This window comes from Amblyomma maculatum, chromosome 3 (genome assembly GCF_055883805.1).
Source record: "Amblyomma maculatum isolate TAMU_Amacu chromosome 3, ASM5588380v1, whole genome shotgun sequence".
Classification (NCBI taxonomy): domain Eukaryota; kingdom Metazoa; phylum Arthropoda; class Arachnida; order Ixodida; family Ixodidae; genus Amblyomma; species Amblyomma maculatum.
In genome coordinates, this window is record NC_139346.1 from 178,356,626 (window position 1) to 178,373,741 (window position 17,116).

Below are 17,116 nucleotides of genomic sequence, written 5' to 3' on the forward strand. Positions count from 1 at the left end.
AGGTGCAACATACACGATGGTAAACACGTAAATGGCCTGCTTCAAAGGAAACACTGACGTAACAAGTCATACGGAAATGCAGTGCAGTACAGGACACTTTGCAGCACCGGCGCGGATGGCTGTGGACAATACAGCGCATGGATGGTACTCGCAGACTTTCTTACATATTCCACGTTCTCCTCGGGCTTCGGTCACGATCTAGGTTACTCGGAGTGCCGGATAGGGATCCAGGTGGACTAGTGGTTCGAGAAAAGAGCATGCCGATTTCAACTGTACAACCAATTGACAGTATTCAAAGTGGGAACAAAAGCACAAATAGCTGAAGGTCGGCAAAGCCACCTTTGTTTAGGTTAATTGTGTCATAAAACGTAATAAAGTGCAGGCGCACGAATGAATTCCATGAAATGTTTTTGTTACAACAGCTCGCACTCTACAGCACACGGAATACTTGAAAAAGACGAGTGAAGTTGTCTGTGGAGCAAAAAAAAAAAAAAAAAAAAAACATCAACCTTGGTGCCTTCAAGGGTATGAGGCGTCAGTGTTAATGGATACCATCTGCGCTTTGATTCTTGGTTTACGTAGGTGCACACACACACACATATATCTCGCACATACTCCACAGTATATTGTCATAAGCTACACCATTATTTTAAAGAGAATTCGACAGATATCAAACTTAGCTTGAGCCGTACGACCATTCCTGCGTGGCTTAAGGGGTATAGCCTATTTGACTCTGCGTCCAAAGTTCAAGGGGATCGAGCCCCACATCCCCTTGGTACAAAATGAGCTAGTCTCCAACTCGCGACTTCACAGTACCTACCCACTGGTCAGTGTTTTATTTTACCTGCTAATCACCACATACTAAAGGCATGGTTGTAATATTTCGCTGAAAACGCCAAAAACGCACACGTCTTACTTTCTGAAGAACGAATTAACACGGATAGAAAATGGCCGACCTTCCGTTAATAACAGACTGATGGCCTTACGTCGGTGACAAGGGTAAGGGTGTCCTGGGCCCCAAGAAACTTTCACGAGGTGGGTGACCAACAACAGGTTCTGGAGTTGCAGATAACCAACGTGAAGAGCCGGCGGCGCCTGCGGACTCGTTGCTTTTCCTTGGAGACACGCTGGACGACGCGCTGGACGAAGAAAACTGTGACGGCGACCTAAAGGAAGAGAATTAACGGGATATTTGCCACCAGATTACAAGGAGTCCACGCAAAACAACGCACCTAATGGACGCGGTTAGTGGGAAGTCAGGGGCGGCGGCGCCTCAGTATTCAACAGGCTAGGAGCCCCCAAGTAGGCAGCTAGTATTCGCAGCTGCATCATAGAGACGGCCGAAGAAGTTGATATAGCGCTCGCTTGCGTTGGAACGGAAGCAAAATTTGTAGTCAGCGATAGTAAAACTGCTATATCAAATTTCACGAAAAGCAGAATCTCGCAGGGAGCGGCGAGGATCCTGGCCGGCAGAGTTGACCCGTAAAGTTAGTCTAATATGGACCCCAGCGCATGCGTAGGTTTCCGGTAATGAAGCGGCATACGAGTTAGCCTGGGCTATCTACTTCCGGGTAACCGTAGAACCGCCGGATTGCCAGAGCCTGGATGTACGCGCGCAAACATTCTGAAACCATTGAGAATTATAGATTAAACAGAAAACTGAAGCCACCACCGGATAATATACTGAATAATAGAGAGGCGACCGCATGGCGGCGACTGCAAGCTGGAAATTTCGTTAACCTAATGTCGGCCTTTCACGTCCTACAAGGGGAACATGAAAATGACCTTTGTAAAGCATGTGAGGAGGGGGGTACTCTCGACCACATTATATGGGAATGTGTCGACTCTCCTAGAGTAGAGGAAGATACCAATTGCAGAGTGAGCTGGGAAGCCCTGCTGCGGAGCGAAAACCCCGCTCGGCAGCAACAAGCTGTCCACTTCTGTGCCGAGGCCGCGGAGAGACAAAATCTCTTTGTTAGCCTTTAGTCGTGTAGGCTCCAGCCTCCGTTCCCTAGGCCTGCGTGCCGGGGGTGGGGAGTAAGGGGCCTCCATATACGGTAGACAATAAAAGTTATCCATACATGCATATACGAAGCTGACTACGGCGGGCGTCCGATCCAGGCATGCGTGCGGCGCCTTTTATTTGCCGCTTCCTCGAATGCCGCAACACACTGCAAACAGTCCTAAGCAGATCCAGATATCTAGGAAGCGTTAGTAGAGCAGGTATAAGCAGCGGTTGATACTGATTTACAGGATAGAAAAGGCGCAGTATCTGTCACAATTCTCCGCGGACGCAAGTACCGCGTCGTAAAAGAAAGGAAGAAGGTGGGAGTGAAAGAAGAGAGATAGATAGAGGTGCCGTAGTGGAGGGCTACGATCCACCATGCTTAACGACTTTCGCCTCATCGGACTTTAGTGGTCCAAAGTGCCCTCTAGAATTTTGGTACCCATCCACATATGGATACACGCTGTAGATGGGTATAGTAGATGGGTATAGGCTATGAGAGACGCCGTATTGAAGAGGTCCGAATGGGCCAAATAGTGGCTTTAATTCGGAGTAGTAGTGCAAAGCATATGTTGTTGCTGTTGTGGCTGTAGGAAGAAGGAAATTAAAATGCACGGCCTGCTACTGGCTCTGTAGCCGAGCCACCTCCACTCTCTCGTGCGGACAGAAGAAAGTAGAGAAGAAAGAAAAAGAACAGGGAGAGAAAGACGCATGCCGCAACAGCCGTCGTCCACCACCTAAGCGGTGGCGGGTGCAATGACGGCCTACAACAGATAAACATTTGGTGGCTGGCTATAGCCCCTGCCGCAAGCGGCGCTCACCTAACGTCCCAGCCCCGTAGGGCCAGGAACAGCCAGCCTTCACCACCTCTATCTATAGTGCAAAGTAGATTGCTTTGATTGATGCTCTCGTAGTTGACGCTCCTAAGTTCTAACTCTTCTAACCCCGAGGCGGTGTTAGAATCTTGGTTTTCAGGAATGGCCATGTGATAAGATTGGACTGGCGATATAATAAAAAAATACGCTTCGCAGTTTTGAACATCGGCTGCAGTTCTGGACATCAGAAGAGCAGAAACGAGACATACGACATGGGCGCAGTAGAAAACTGCCGTTAAGCTCTTTGTTGACACCGAAAGAAGGGAACCGATTGGCAGTAACTGAAATGGCCTTCCAAGGGTAATCGTAGGTCTTGGACGTTTACTGCGCTGTAACAGATACCATTAATTTCACCCGGCACAATATATGGACCTGGTCACTTACTTTTGGCTGGAATTCACTTCAACTGGAAAATACATTGATGCGTCGGGGGCGAAACTGCTGCTGCTGCTTCTGCCGCTGGGGCTCATGTGGAACTGCAACTCTTCAGAGTCTTCTCCAGTCACTTCTATGCGGGGAGCGAACTCTGAAATCCCAAAAAAATCGAGCGATATCTGGAATCTTGCGCTGATTAAATCAACTCCTCATTGGGCTTACTTGCGCCCTCAAAAGAACAAAGAATCTCGGCGGCGGCGATAGCAGCAAACGTGCTGGCAGGTCATCGAAATGAGAATGCCCGTTGCATTCGTCAGCGCTTATTTTAATGTGGACGAAGAACCATCTCGATAACCGGTCAAAGGAACCCGGAAATGTTTGGAACGATCCGGAAACAGTTGTACTTCGCTGTGATTACTGGGGAAAGTCTCGAGCATCTCGCGCTACAAGGAAAGTGGTAAAGACTCGTCACCCGACAACGAGCATGAACAAGGTCATTCCATGCTTTGCAATCAGTGATAAGGCCGTGTGCTGGCGGCTGTTGAAAAAAAAACGACAAATGAAGCTTTCAGTGCTTCTCGGCAATATAGTACGCAGGTCAGTGTGGAAATACAGATGAGAAGTGATAAGTTCCACTAAACATTTGATTTCACGCGCAGGGTGTGAGAGGAAAGGGTTAGTGATAACTCTTCTAGCGTTTTACGATCCACCATCAGATACAGAAACCAGAACACTGAAGCAAAACAAAACTATCACAAAGACAAAGCGAATTCTGAATGTTGGCGCACGTCGCACCGAGTAAGTCAATAGTGTTAATATGACAGAATATGGAGGGGGGGGGGGGGGAGACTATTTTGCACAGACGGCACAATTTCTGGCCCGAGGGCACGTCTTGTCTTGCCAAGACTCAGTATCCGTAATCGACACACGAGAGCCAGCTTGGCGTCATGGCCAAGTGGTGCAATCTATCAATGCGACCTTTCTGGAGGGAAGGTTTACTGGTACAAGCAGTAAAGATGGAAACAGCTGACACGTGGGAATATTGTGCCTCTGGCTCTTTCGTAATAAAATCGGCATGGCTTTTAACAGTGCCTTATTTAAAAAAGGAAAATACTCTTAAGGATGAACTTGACTTGCTTAGGTAGAGCTTTCAAAACAGGGAATGCCTCCAGTGTTTTCAACCGCCACAGGCACGCGTTCTCCCACCCTTTCTATAGGCAAAGGAGCCGAATTAAATGGCGCTCGTACCAGCGCTTACGCCTGAACCACAACGATATCTAAACTTCTGAAAGGACTAGACAAACTCGGCGGCAACTTTTCGGTGGAGGCGAAAAGCAAGGCGTCTGTGTGCTGTGCAATGTCAGTGCACGTTAAAGAACCCCAGGTGGTCGAAACTTTTGGAGTCCTCCACTAAGGCGTCTCTCATAGCCTGAGTTGCTTTGGGACGGTAAACCCCACAAACGAAACGAAACCAAACCAAACCAATCCAAAATTTGAGTGGTCGGTCTGCATCGTTGTCAGATGAAGAGTTCGCATGTTTGGATAAGTATCGCAAGCGTGAGGAATAAGCCTCATTTTGCGTTTAGCAATACCTCTCGGGTGTCTGGCAGCATTTTTACGAACGATCGTTTTTGTGCTGTGGGATATAACGAACCACAATGGCCTTTATACGCTGAGAAAGTCGATTGTGTACAGCTCCTAAATGTTCCGTGCCAATTCCATGGAGTAAATTTAAATTACTAATAATCTCCTCTGTCAAGCATTGAGCACATTACCCGAACTTATCGCGCTTAAAGGGCGAGCTTCATGGAGTGTTCGTTACACAAGGGCCATTTGTTTAACCTACACCAGCTACACCAGTGTAGCAAACCTTCTATACCTACAATGAATTTTTGCTGCACTGGTGTAGGTTAAAAAAATTACGAGGGACTTTAGCGACTAACGTAGTGAAAGGCGATAGCCTCAGGTCTCTAAACCCCGCCGGGGTGGCGCAGTAACGGCGCTCGACTACTGTTCCCAAGGATGCAGGATCGAATCCCGGCCTCGGCGGCCGCTTTTCGATGGAGGCGAAAAGCAAGGCGCCCGTGTGCTGTGCGATGTCAGTGCACGTTAAAGAACCCCATGTGGTCGAAATTTCCGGAGTCCTCCACTACGGCGTCTCTCATATCCTGAGTCGCTTTGGGACGTTAAACCCCATAAACCAAATCACACCAAACTTCTTGTCTAGCGTTCCTCCCATCTGCAATCCCACACTTGAACGTGCGCCAAGGAACGCCACGCGACAGCCGCCTCAAAATTCGGTGGCAGGCTAGCCCCAGCCGCAAGCGGCGTTGACCTACCAGTCCCAGCCCCGTAGGGCCAAGGAGGGCCTTTCACAGAGCGCGCGTTTAAGTGTGGCATTGCAGATGGCAGGGACGCATCCCGCCTCGGCCAATCAGAACGCCTCAAAAGCGGGACACATTTTGCCCACGACCAGCATGAGCCATTAAAATATTTCGCCCTAAAAAATGTCCCTATAGCTTCAGCGTATACGCTTTGACGCCATGCGAATGGTTTGACGGACACCGAGGGACGGGGTGTAAGTGCTCTCATGGACGACGTTCCATTCCACGACCCGTGGAATGCGAAGATATTTGCTTCCTTCAACTTCGACAACTTTCTTGCTGTACACGGCCCCCGCTAGCGCAGCCTGTGTCTGGAGTTCCATGTGCAATTAAGTTCATGACGTCGTACCGCATGCATATGTACATGTACGGTCGCGTGGTTAAGAACGTTCGTGAGTGTGGCTGGCGCACTCGACGGTAAATAGATACCGCAGGTTCTAGAAGGCCTAGAGGCGTGAAAATAAACGCCGAACAAGTCGAGTAAAAGAATGTGCCGCCAAATACTTGATTCCTTGCAGCGTTTGGACAAAAGGTCTCTATCAGAGGAACTGCTGCTTGGCAGGACAAGGGGAATGATGTCCAGGTTGTGCAGGCTCTTTGCCGTTGTTTGTGCGTCACCGGCCTCGATTCGCGCTTGTAAAGCAAGCTGCCGCATAGAATTCCATATGCCTTCTCCCGCATCACCATCAATCATGATCCTCTTCTCCCCAATCCGCCTCCCCAATCCGCTTCCCCAGTGCAGAGTAACAGGGTAGATTTTGATCATTCTGGCCAACCTCTCTGAATTTCCTTTCAATAAATCCATCTATCTAAAATGGGTTTTTACGCGCACGTTTTTCATAAGAACATGCTCTCTGTGATAAAGTGCTGAAACCGTCGTGCTTGTGAACTTTAGCAGAACGAGCACTCTCCAATCAATAGTCACTAAGCGACGTTTTACAGCGACCCTTTAGCTTTATTATTATTATTATTATTAATTGGTTCACATGAAGGGAAAGGCACAGTATCTGTCACACTTGCTCTGTGGACACCTGAACCGCGCCGTAAGGAAAGGGAGGAAGGTGAGAGGAGTTAAAGTGGAAAGAGAAAAAGAGGAGCCGTAGTGGAGGGCTACGGAGTAATTTCGACCACCTGGGGATCTTTAACGTGCGCTGACATCGTACAGCACACAGACATCACTTCGACCCTTTAGCATTTAGAGAAATATATGTATTCAAAATATTAGCTCCGTTTTCTAAGTTCAATGCTGTACGCGGTGTGGAAGGTATAGGTCTGTTGGCTTGAAAGAGTCTCAACTAAAGCTGCTCACCGGTAGAACGACAAAAAATCCTATAGTGAATAATTTATGGGACCTGTGCGACTAACATTTCTGGAGTTTAACTTCATTTTACCTCCTTCATTTTCCAATTTCTCTTTTAGAGCCGTGCTTGTGTGCATCGAATAAATTTAATCGGAAGCGAGCACTTCTGTCCCTTCGATGTTCCATAGCAACGTAGCTTTTTTTTTGCGCAACAAATTTTGGCTTGAGCAGCGAAGAAATCCGCTAGCTTTGGTTTTATTACCAGTGGAGCGCAAAATGCGAAGAATGGCTGATTTTAAGGGTCTAACGTCACAAAGGGACTCGGGTTATGAGACGCCGTATGGAGGGCTACGAAAATTTTGACCACCTGGACTTCTTTAACCTGCACTGGTACTTCATATCCCCTGGGCGCCTTGCTTTAGGCCGCAATCAATAATAGGGCTATGTAGCCTGGATTCGATCTGGCGTCCTTGGAATCAGCAGTCGTGCGCCCTAATGGCCGCGCCACTGAGGCGGGTTAAAAATGTAATTAACGCTTATACAGACCTATAGGTAAATGATCCCTGCCTTCTGGTGAGTCCAGATTCTTGTACTCTATCCTGCACAGAATAGCGCATACATGAAGTGGGGTGAAAAAGTTGCCTAAAAAAATGATGTAACCGAACAGAGTATTTTTTGTTCCTTTGTTGCTATTGCGTTTTGTTTTGGTGCTTTGTGCGTCTTATGATTTTTACAGTGACTAGTGCTTCTGCATTTTTTTCTTTTCTTCTTTTTACGAATGGTATCTGCCGTATGTCCGGCATTCATGCTACAAAGTACCTTGTATCCTATGTACATTTTCGCCTTTAGTTTTGCCTTGTAAAATAGTTTTTTACTTAATCTTTTGTATCTCATGTTCTATTAATTAGTTTCTTTTGCACATTTTGCTGTTATTTGCCCCCCTTACTGAATGCCCTTCTGGGCCCTGTAAGGTCTTATGAATAAATTCAAGGTACATGCCACGTAATGGAATACTTACAGTTCGGGTGTAGAGAAATTTGTATGGATGTGCTTGAGCATGTGTAAGCAGAAGAAAAAAATCTGCAAATAGAGGAAAATGACAATTTGGCGCGTATAAATCGCGCCCACGACTTCACCAGCTCAGCGATGTGACTGGTGACAGAAACTGCTTTACGGGAACGGAATGCTGCATGCTCATATATATAACCAGACGAAGCTACTGGAGCAAGGTAGCGATAGATGCAAGGAAGTGAGAGCACAGGCAACCACTTATTTTTCTGGGCTCAGTCGAGCGAGCCCACAAATCGGATATCCATAGATGCGTGCGCAGCCTCCAATCATTACGTATCCAGATTTTCTATAGATATTTGCATCACACGTGCAGGTGTCGGAAACACCGGTCTAGCCAGTTCTAAGCAGGTTTAGAGAGCTAATGCTACATCTTCCACCATGCTATGGCTATGTGCAGACCACAGTGCAGCAAGGAATATGGAAATAACCCAGGCACGTTTATTGGAAATTTCTTTAAGTTATGCATCCGAGAGAACCAACTCTATACGGTTGTACACTTGCCGCACATCTAAGGCGCATCTTAGACATGGCCCAAGGCATCCATTATCTTACTATGCTCACCTAGTCCGTCAAAAAGGCGTACGCCGCATATGGCGGCTGACTAAAACATCGTGAGCGCAATTGAAAAAGAGCAGCTCTGCTCACCTCTTCAGTCTTGTCCACCCGCTTAGGTAAGTCATAACTGGTTTCAAAATAAAAGCGAAAGAAAAGGCGAGAAGCAGAAACTGGGAATGTCGAAGTATGGCAGAGCTAATTGAGCAGAGTTGCTGTCGTTAAGGGCAATACTTACCAGAACAGAAGCCAGTCGTATGCGACTGTAAGATACGCCATTTCCACACCGGAGAGGCTTGTGTGGATGAACCCATCAGCCCACAGCGAAATGCGCAAGAGTGATATGAATAGAGGTGTGCGATCCCAACCAGAGAAGCAATGAACCAGGATGCCAGTTTCTCCTACACAGGGGAGAGATCACTGCATTAAAAGCGTGGCATAATCATAAAAAAATTCAAAGCGTAGCGATTGGGAACGAAGATGCTAAGCGGAGTAATGGCGCTCTGATGTTAACGCTAAAACCTGTCTAAATGTATACAAAGGATATCAGTGTAGCGAGAGAATGCTTTCTGGCGTATAGCGGGAGCTGAACGTATTGAGAAACATTTGATCATACTGTGCCGGATGGCGCTTAAATAGGAGTAACCACCTTTTTGTACACACTAGTGGTGGTCCTGGCACTGAAAATGTGCGAAAGGAACTATCGCTTTATTCAAAATTCTTTGTGGCGTGACACAGCCCACTTTTTTGCGTGCTCAGAGAACCCCTGCTTTTACCAGCGTCTGTGACAGGAACATTCTCGGTATACAACTTCACTCCAGCAGTGAGAGGCTATGTGCATACCCAGAATCTCACCGTCTAGACCAGTCTAGTGGACAAGGCACGCACCGCAGCAAAGACTTGCAGCGTCCTCTAGGACCCCACCATGTAAAAGCTGCCCGATAACGTTTATCTCGCATGGGGGAACCGAAGCGGCGCAACGCGTGCAGCTACTAGTGGTCTTCGTATGGCTCACATTTGGAAATTTAGTTTTCTTCTGGTTTATGAGGGTTATGGTTAAGGTTTATGAGGTTATGGTTATGAGGTATGAAGCATTTTTCAAATAGTATAAGGTCTTATCATAGCTTTTCTATTGAAAAACGCTCTTCCACGATACTTCCTTTTGTTATAAAAAATGCGCCACATTATTTTTTTATGGCAACGTATCCAGTCTGTGCGACCGCAGCGCAAACTTGAAAGCAAGACTTGGCTACAGATCTGAATTAGAGCTGTAGCCAAGTCTTGCTTTCAAGTTTGCGCTGTAGTCGCACAGACTGGATACGTTGCCATAAAAAAATAATGTGGCGCATTTTTTATAACAAGATCTGAATGAAAGGCCCCGCCGGGGTGGTGCAGGGGTAAGACGCCCGACTACTGTCCGGAGTTCCCGGGTTTGAACCCGACTGCGGCGGCTGCGTTTCGATGGAGGCGAAACAAAGTGGCGTCCGTGTGCTGTGCGATGTCAGCGCACGTTAAAGATCCCCAGGTGGTCGAAATTACTCCGCAGCCCTCCACTACGGCTCCCCTTTCTCTCTTTCCACTTTCACTCCCACCTTCATCCCTTCCCTTACGGCTCGGTTCAGGTGTCCACATAGCAAGTGTGACAGATGCTGCGCCTTTCCCTTCCTGTGAACCAATTATTATTATTATTATTATTATTATTATTATTATTATTATTATTATTATTATTATTATTATTATTATTATTATTATTATTATTATTATTATTATTATTATTATTATTATTATTATTATTATTATTATTATTATTATTATTATTATTATTATTATTATTATTATTATTATTATTATTATTATTATTATTATTATTATCTGAATTAGAGCCTTTCTACAAATACATTCGCAATAGCGCCGTATGATATCCTACCGCTGGCTCCCAAATAAATTAGGTGCTTCGGAAAGCTGGACGGGAGTCGTACTCACTGGCGGACTAAAAGAAAATAAAGCTATCATTTTTTACTTGGAGTAAAAGTTCCCTTCGCAGTAATCCACAATGTTTCTAGTTTGCGAATAAAGTTTATGCAGGTGCATTCTGTTTATTGGGGACCGCAGTGAAGGCACAGTTCAAATATCGCTAGCTTTAAGGATGCCTCGTGTTATGCATCTCACGGAGTAAACTCTAAGGCAGGTGGCTTGAAGATAGGATAGTTGCCTAACGGTTAACTCGAAAAGGCGAGCCAGCATGCGTTTTTGGCTGTTGTCTACGAAAATCCATGGTGAAAATTTTGATTCCAAGAAACGCGCTATTTGGTTTCCTACTGTGTCCGCCTCTAAAGCTGTCTTGCAGCTACGGCGAGGATCGTGCGGGAGAGCATTTGAGATTTCGAGCGCTACCTGCGTCCTCTGCACATCTAGCCGCAGATCATGGCCCCGAGAGGAAACCTTGATACTTCCCGTATGGTAAATCCTCGTCATTGTATGTATAATCCAACACTGTTAAGTATCCCTAAGTTAGTTGCATAGAAGCATTACACTACGTTTTCATCATGAACTTGGCTACAGTATGAAGACTTTGGGTTGAAACCAAGTAATATTTCACAAGCGATGAACAGCAGCTTTTAGTAGTGCGGTACTTTTAGCGAAAAAGCACGACCTTCAAATAAAAGCTTTAGCTGCCTGGGAAATGAATGGCCATTTTTTTTCAAACCATTTAGGAGTCAAAATTAGAAGCGATAACTTCCTGCAGTCCCAACACAGCACACTCAGTGCGACTAAGAGCGTGAATTCATTAGCAAAGGAAAACAAAACGACACTCACTCTCGCATATGATCTTCAGAAGGTACTGCAAATAGTTTTGCGTCACCTGTGTCACATCCCAGAGCTGAAATATAAGAAAATATCCATGACAACTTTGCCGCCACTAAAGAAACTATAGGTTAAAAAATAGAGGGTAGTAGTCACAGCATGTATGCTCGTTTTTCCAGTGCACATAAAAACGTCTCTATAAGCTACTTTTCTTTTTTTGCTTGAATAAATCAAGAAAACAAGAGCCAGCTTGCTATGTAGCGTAGCAATGCGTAGCGTTTACGCATTGAAACCTGTCATGACAATGCAGACTAGCTTGAGATTAAGTAATCAAGTGTGAGGCTATCACCTCCAGCCAAGGTTCCTTACGCGGACTTACGTAATATTCTTCCCACTTAATGCCGAGGTACTTGACGATGTAGTAGCCGCAGACTTGTAGGTCAAAGGTTTGAAATTTCTGCGCATGAAAGAAACAGACGGGTGCCACGTGTAAACTACAGATGTTTTTGAAACAAATATATGTACATATACATACATATACACATATATACACATACACACACACAGAAATATGTACATTTACACATATCTGTTGAAATAACGGTGAAAGTGTTATTTGGGAACTGCAACGGACGCGACGTTTTTCGAGAGTAATTACCTTAGAAACGTAATCATCTGTTGTACATAAGCCCAACGGTGGCAAACTTACTGCAGTCAACAAATGCCGCAAACTTGTTGATGCCTATTGCATTAAGCAGCATGTTTAACAATTGACAAGTACAGGGTCATCCACTCTTAGTTTGGACACTGTCGCTGCTTTCAAAGCGTGACGGACCTGTGTCAAGCCGTGCGAAGGACCACCTCCAGGTCCTTCCGTCATCACTTCCCTTTTACATGCGTACGTCAGCGTCATGTCGTATGCAATGGCGTTTTCTTTCTTTCTCTTCTTTCTCTTCTTTCCCATCTTTCCCATCTTTCCCATCTTTCCCATCTTTCCCATCTTTCCCATCTTTCCCATCTTTCCCATCTTTCCCATCTTTCCCATCTTTCCCTTCTTTCCCATCTTTCCCATCTTTCCCTTCTTTCCCATCTTTCCCATCTTTCCCATCTTTCCCATCTTTCCCATCTTTCCCATCTTTCCCATCTTTCCCTTCTTTCCCATCTTTCCCATCTTTCCCATCTTTCCCATCTTTCCCATCTTTCCCATCTTTCCCATCTTTCCCATCTTTCCCATCTTTCCCATCTTTCCCATCTTTCCCATCTTTCTTTCCCATCTTTCCCATCTTTCCCATCTTTCCCATCTTTCCCATCTTTCCCATCTTTCCCATCTTTCCCATCTTTCCCATCTTTCCCATCTTTCCCATCTTTCTTTCCCATCTTTCCCATCTTTCCCATCTTTCCCATCTTTCCCATCTTTCCCATCTTTCCCATCTTTCCCATCTTTCCCATCTTTCTTTCCCATCTTTCACATCTTTCCCATCTTTCTTTCCCATCTTTCACATCTTTCCCATCTTTCACATCTTTCCCATCTTTCCCATCTTTCCCATCTTTCCCATCTTTCCCATCTTTCTTTCTTTCCCATCTTTCCCATCTTTCCCATCTTTCCCATCTTTCCCATCTTTCCCATCTTTCCCATCTTTCCCATCTTTCCCATCTTTCCCATCTTTCCCATCTTTCCCATCTTTCCCATCTTTCCCATCTTTCCCATCTTTCCCATCTTTCCCATCTTTCCCATCTTTCCCATCTTTCCCATCTTTCCCATCTTTCCCATCTTTCACATCTTTCCCATCTTTCACATCTTTCCCATCTTTCCCATCTTTCACATCTTTCCCATCTTTCCCATCTTTCCCATCTTTCCCATCTTTCCCATCTTTCACATCTTTCCCATCTTTCACATCTTTCCCATCTTTCACATCTTTCCCATCTTTCACATCTTTCCCATCTTTCACATCTTTCCCATCTTTCACATCTTTCCCATCTTTCACATCTTTCACATCTTTCCCATCTTTCACATCTTTCCCATCTTTCACATCTTTCCCATCTTTCACATCTTTCCCATCTTTCACATCTTTCCCATCTTTCACATCTTTCCCATCTTTCACATCTTTCTTTCCCATCTTTCTTTCTTTCCCATCTTTCTTTCTTTCCCATCTTTCTTTCTTTCCCATCTTTCTTTCTTTCCCATCTTTCTTTCTTTCACATCTTTCTTTCTTTCACATCTTTCTTTCTTTCACATCTTTCTTTCTTTCCCATCTTTCTTTCTTTCCCATCTTTCTTTCTTTCACATCTTTCTTTCTTTCACATCTTTCTTTCTTTCACATCTTTCTTTCTTTCACATCTTTCTTTCTTTCACATCTTTCTTTCTTTCACATCTTTCTTTCTTTCACATCTTTCTTTCTTTCACATCTTTCTTTCTTTCACATCTTTCTTTCTTTCACATCTTTCTTTCTTTCACATCTTTCTTTCTTTCACATCTTCCTTTCTTTCACATCTTCCTTTCTTTCTTTCACATCTTCCTTTCTTTCTTTCACATCTTCCTTTCTTTCTTTCACATCTTCCTTTCTTTCTTTCACATCTTCCTTTCTTTCTTTCTTCCTTTCTTTCTTTCACATCTTCCTTTCTTTCTTTCTTTCTTTCTTTCTTTCTTTCTTTCTTTCTTTCTTTCTTTCTTTCTTTCTTTCTTTCTTTCTTTCTTTCTTTCTTTCTTTCTTTCTTTCTTTCTTTCTTTCTTTCTTTCTTTCTTTCTTTCTTTCTTTCTTTCTTTCTTTCTTTCTTTTGTACAGCAACCGTGTTGAAACTAGAAGTGTGTACATAGGGTCAGCAATTCAAGAAGTGTAATGAAGGAAAACGTGGAGGAAGGATGACTTCGAATGTACCACGCTCAATATGACCTGCAACGCAGAGTTCCAATAGGAGGCCATTTCTAGGCGCCTAGCAGATTCAGGTCGCAGGATATCCATTTAGAAGTGGAAAGAGTGAACGAAGAGAATTTAACATTTTGTCTAGTTGAATCTCCTTACTACAGCGCATTGTTTTTATGTGTATTTGGAACCACATATGGATCACTCAGGACGCGTTGCAACTCGTATTGAGCTCGAATTATATGATACGAGAATGATTGGTTTGGTTTGTGGGGTTTAACGTCCCAAAGCGAATCAGACTATGAGAGACGCCGTATTGTAGGACTCCGGAAATTTCGACCACCTGGGGTCTTTAACTTGCACTGACATTGCAGAGCACACGGGCGCTTTGCTTTTCGCCTCCATAAAAAAACAGCCGCCGAGGCCGGGATTGATTCCGCTCCCTTGGGAATAGTATAGTTAAGAGCCGTAACCACAGCGCCACCCCGGCGGGGTTGATACGAGAATGTCTTATGATACGGTAAAGATGACGAGTAAGCACAAGCAAACGGTTGCGATAAAGCAAACTGCAGTGTGATCTAGGGCATTGTGAAAAACTTTGTTTTACCGCAGTAGTCTAATTTAGCGCACTCAAAGCTTGAAGGCTGCACATGGGAGATGAACGCTTTGCAAATTGACGCTGTGGAGATGCCTGGGCACTTCCATAGCAAAAATGAAGGCGAATAACAGTGGTTGACGCATATTTTTGTGCCGTTTTATCTTCCTACCTAGTTCCGGCAACTCGTTTTGTCCATCCCTCTTCCCGTCACAAATTTCTGCATTACGCCTTTAGTAGGGTATCGCTAACGAGCCTATTATTGTGCCACTCTTAGTTGTCTCAGCGGCATAAAATGTAGGGACGCTCCGCCTCCAAGGGTATACGGCGGCAGCGCTCCACTCTGCAGCTCATGTCTTGCGGATCCTAGTTCATTACACGGGGTTCACTCCATGTTTAATCATCGACTCCATTTTACTTATTGTGCACTCATTGGTTCCCACAAACTCATTTGTGTACAGCCTTCAGCTGCCACGCTAAGTGGAGGTCTATCTGATATTGATAAGTGTCGATTTAACCACGCCGTACGAACGCGTCTGCGCAGCATAGACGTAGAGTGAATCAGGATGAAAGGAACCTTGAGCGCTTGATTTCCCATCTCACTCTACCTTCTTAAAGAAGCTAACCGAGCTGGGAGTTCCTGAAAACTCAGTCGCATCATGTGGTTTCATTAGGTCACATAAGCGATCAGAGGCACGACGGTGATTTTTCGATCACAACATCGGTGCCAGAGATTTTTGAGAATGCATGGGCCTGTAACGTTAAAGCAGGCAGTTCTCGTGATAACGTCTGCTGCCCAAGGTTGACTCTGGTGGGAACAAATGTTCGGTTGGTTAGGGTAACAAATCAAGTGCCGAGAAAAGAACAGCTGGGAAGAGCATTTAGTCTAGTAACTAGTTAAGATCTGTGAAGTTAAGGCACGAGGTGAACGAGGCATGCCTTCCTTAATTCGGTTTGACGTGATTGGCGACAATTTCGCGGCCCTTCAATTCCTGCCACAAGACAGCGCGTCTCATACAGGTGCAATGGAGCACCGCGGTGAGGTAATTGAATCACTGGGTAGAAACCGAAAATTACTAGTTGAAGAGAAAGAAGTTTGTTATTAGTACCTACGCAAGCGGTTTTTATTTCTGCATGTGATACCACGCTGCCGGTGCATACATTTCAAATTCGTAAGCCAATTAACGGAAGAACACTGATATAATCGATTTGAAGTACTAAACCTATCTACGCTTACGAAAAAGTTTGGATTTCACTTGTGTGGTATGTCCTGCGTCGCGTGTAGTGCCCCGGATTTAACAGAAAACTAAAGGCGTGTCATTACGTAGCCACAGGGCTGGAGCAAAGACTCCAAGTCTCAAAGCAAGTTATTGTATATACCTTGTTCCAATGAGTCAAGAAGCTGTCTTCGCGGGTGGTCCCTTCCTTGCATTCCTTGAAGAAGCCGTTGCCTGAAAAAAAAGGGTTGGTTGGTTGGTTCACAGGAAGGGAAAGGCGCAGTATCTGTCACACTTGCTCTGTGGACACCTGAACCGCGCCGCAAGGGAAGGGAGGAGGGTGGGAGTGAAAGTGGAAAGAAAGAAAGGGGAGCCGTAGTGGAGGGCTACGGAATAATTTCGACCACCTGGGGATCTTTAACGTGCGCTGACATCGCACAGCACACGGACGCCACTTCGTTTCGCCTCCATCGAAACGCAGCCGCCGAGGTCGGGTTCGAACCCGGGAACTCCGGCACAGTAGTCGGGCGTCTTACCACTGCGCCAAGAGAACGAATACTGCTCCTTGACTGGGACGAAAAACACGCATCACGTGAATCATCCTTAGCAATTTGATTAGAACAGAATGGACCGATTGTTTCTCCGATAGGGTCCACTCAACATAGTGTGCTGCAGTAGAGTAGGAAAAGTAACTTGAAGTATTATGCAGAACAAAGCAGAGAAATTGAGAAGGAAAAGAAGCGGTATCAGGGAAGGCGGGACACTAAATCAGAAGGAAATAAGTATGTACCCGCTGCTGTAAGAAAAAAAAGCAATTTATGAATCAATGCCATAGTTTGTATGCATGCAGGCTGGTTACAAAATTCCGTAAATACCCAGGAATATGCACGCGTAACTTGAAAAGGAGAGGAAGTATTTGACAACTAAAAGGATGCAATATTCCATAAATAGCGGTTTGGACACTCGCTAAATAGACCGCCCTGACCAAAGTATCGATCAAATTGTCGCTGTGGCCGGATACGACCTTTGTCAATGAGCTCTAGTGTGCGTGCAAGTGCTTGCGCGGAGCCGTGTTA

The 17,116-nt window shown here is 45.2% G+C and overlaps 1 protein-coding gene across 8 annotated transcripts in view; it reads right to left on the reverse strand.

Annotated features, from left to right (window-relative positions):
• LOC146197061 (phosphatidylinositol-3,5-bisphosphate 3-phosphatase MTMR14-like) overlaps positions 1–17,116 on the reverse strand; it is a 45,040-nt gene that overhangs the window by 2,720 nt on the left and 25,204 nt on the right. For 4 of the 8 annotated variants that reach the window (XM_084598800.1, XM_084598797.1, XM_084598798.1 and 1 more), the window contains 10 exons: positions 16,204–16,274; positions 11,747–11,824; positions 11,380–11,443; positions 8,801–8,963; positions 8,656–8,692; positions 7,958–8,019; positions 7,486–7,538; positions 3,265–3,406; positions 987–1,166; positions 165–236 (listed from right to left, as the gene is read on the reverse strand). In XM_084598800.1, coding sequence (XP_084454926.1) covers positions 165–236; positions 987–1,166; positions 3,265–3,406; positions 7,486–7,538; positions 7,958–8,019; positions 8,656–8,692; positions 8,801–8,963; positions 11,380–11,443; positions 11,747–11,824; positions 16,204–16,274 — 922 coding nt within the window. The remainder of the gene's footprint in view (positions 1–164; positions 237–986; positions 1,167–3,264; positions 3,407–7,485; positions 7,539–7,957; positions 8,020–8,655; positions 8,693–8,800; positions 8,964–11,379; positions 11,444–11,746; positions 11,825–16,203; positions 16,275–17,116) is intronic. The other 4 variants (XM_084598799.1, XM_084598803.1, XM_084598801.1 and 1 more) reach the window with 4 other exon arrangements.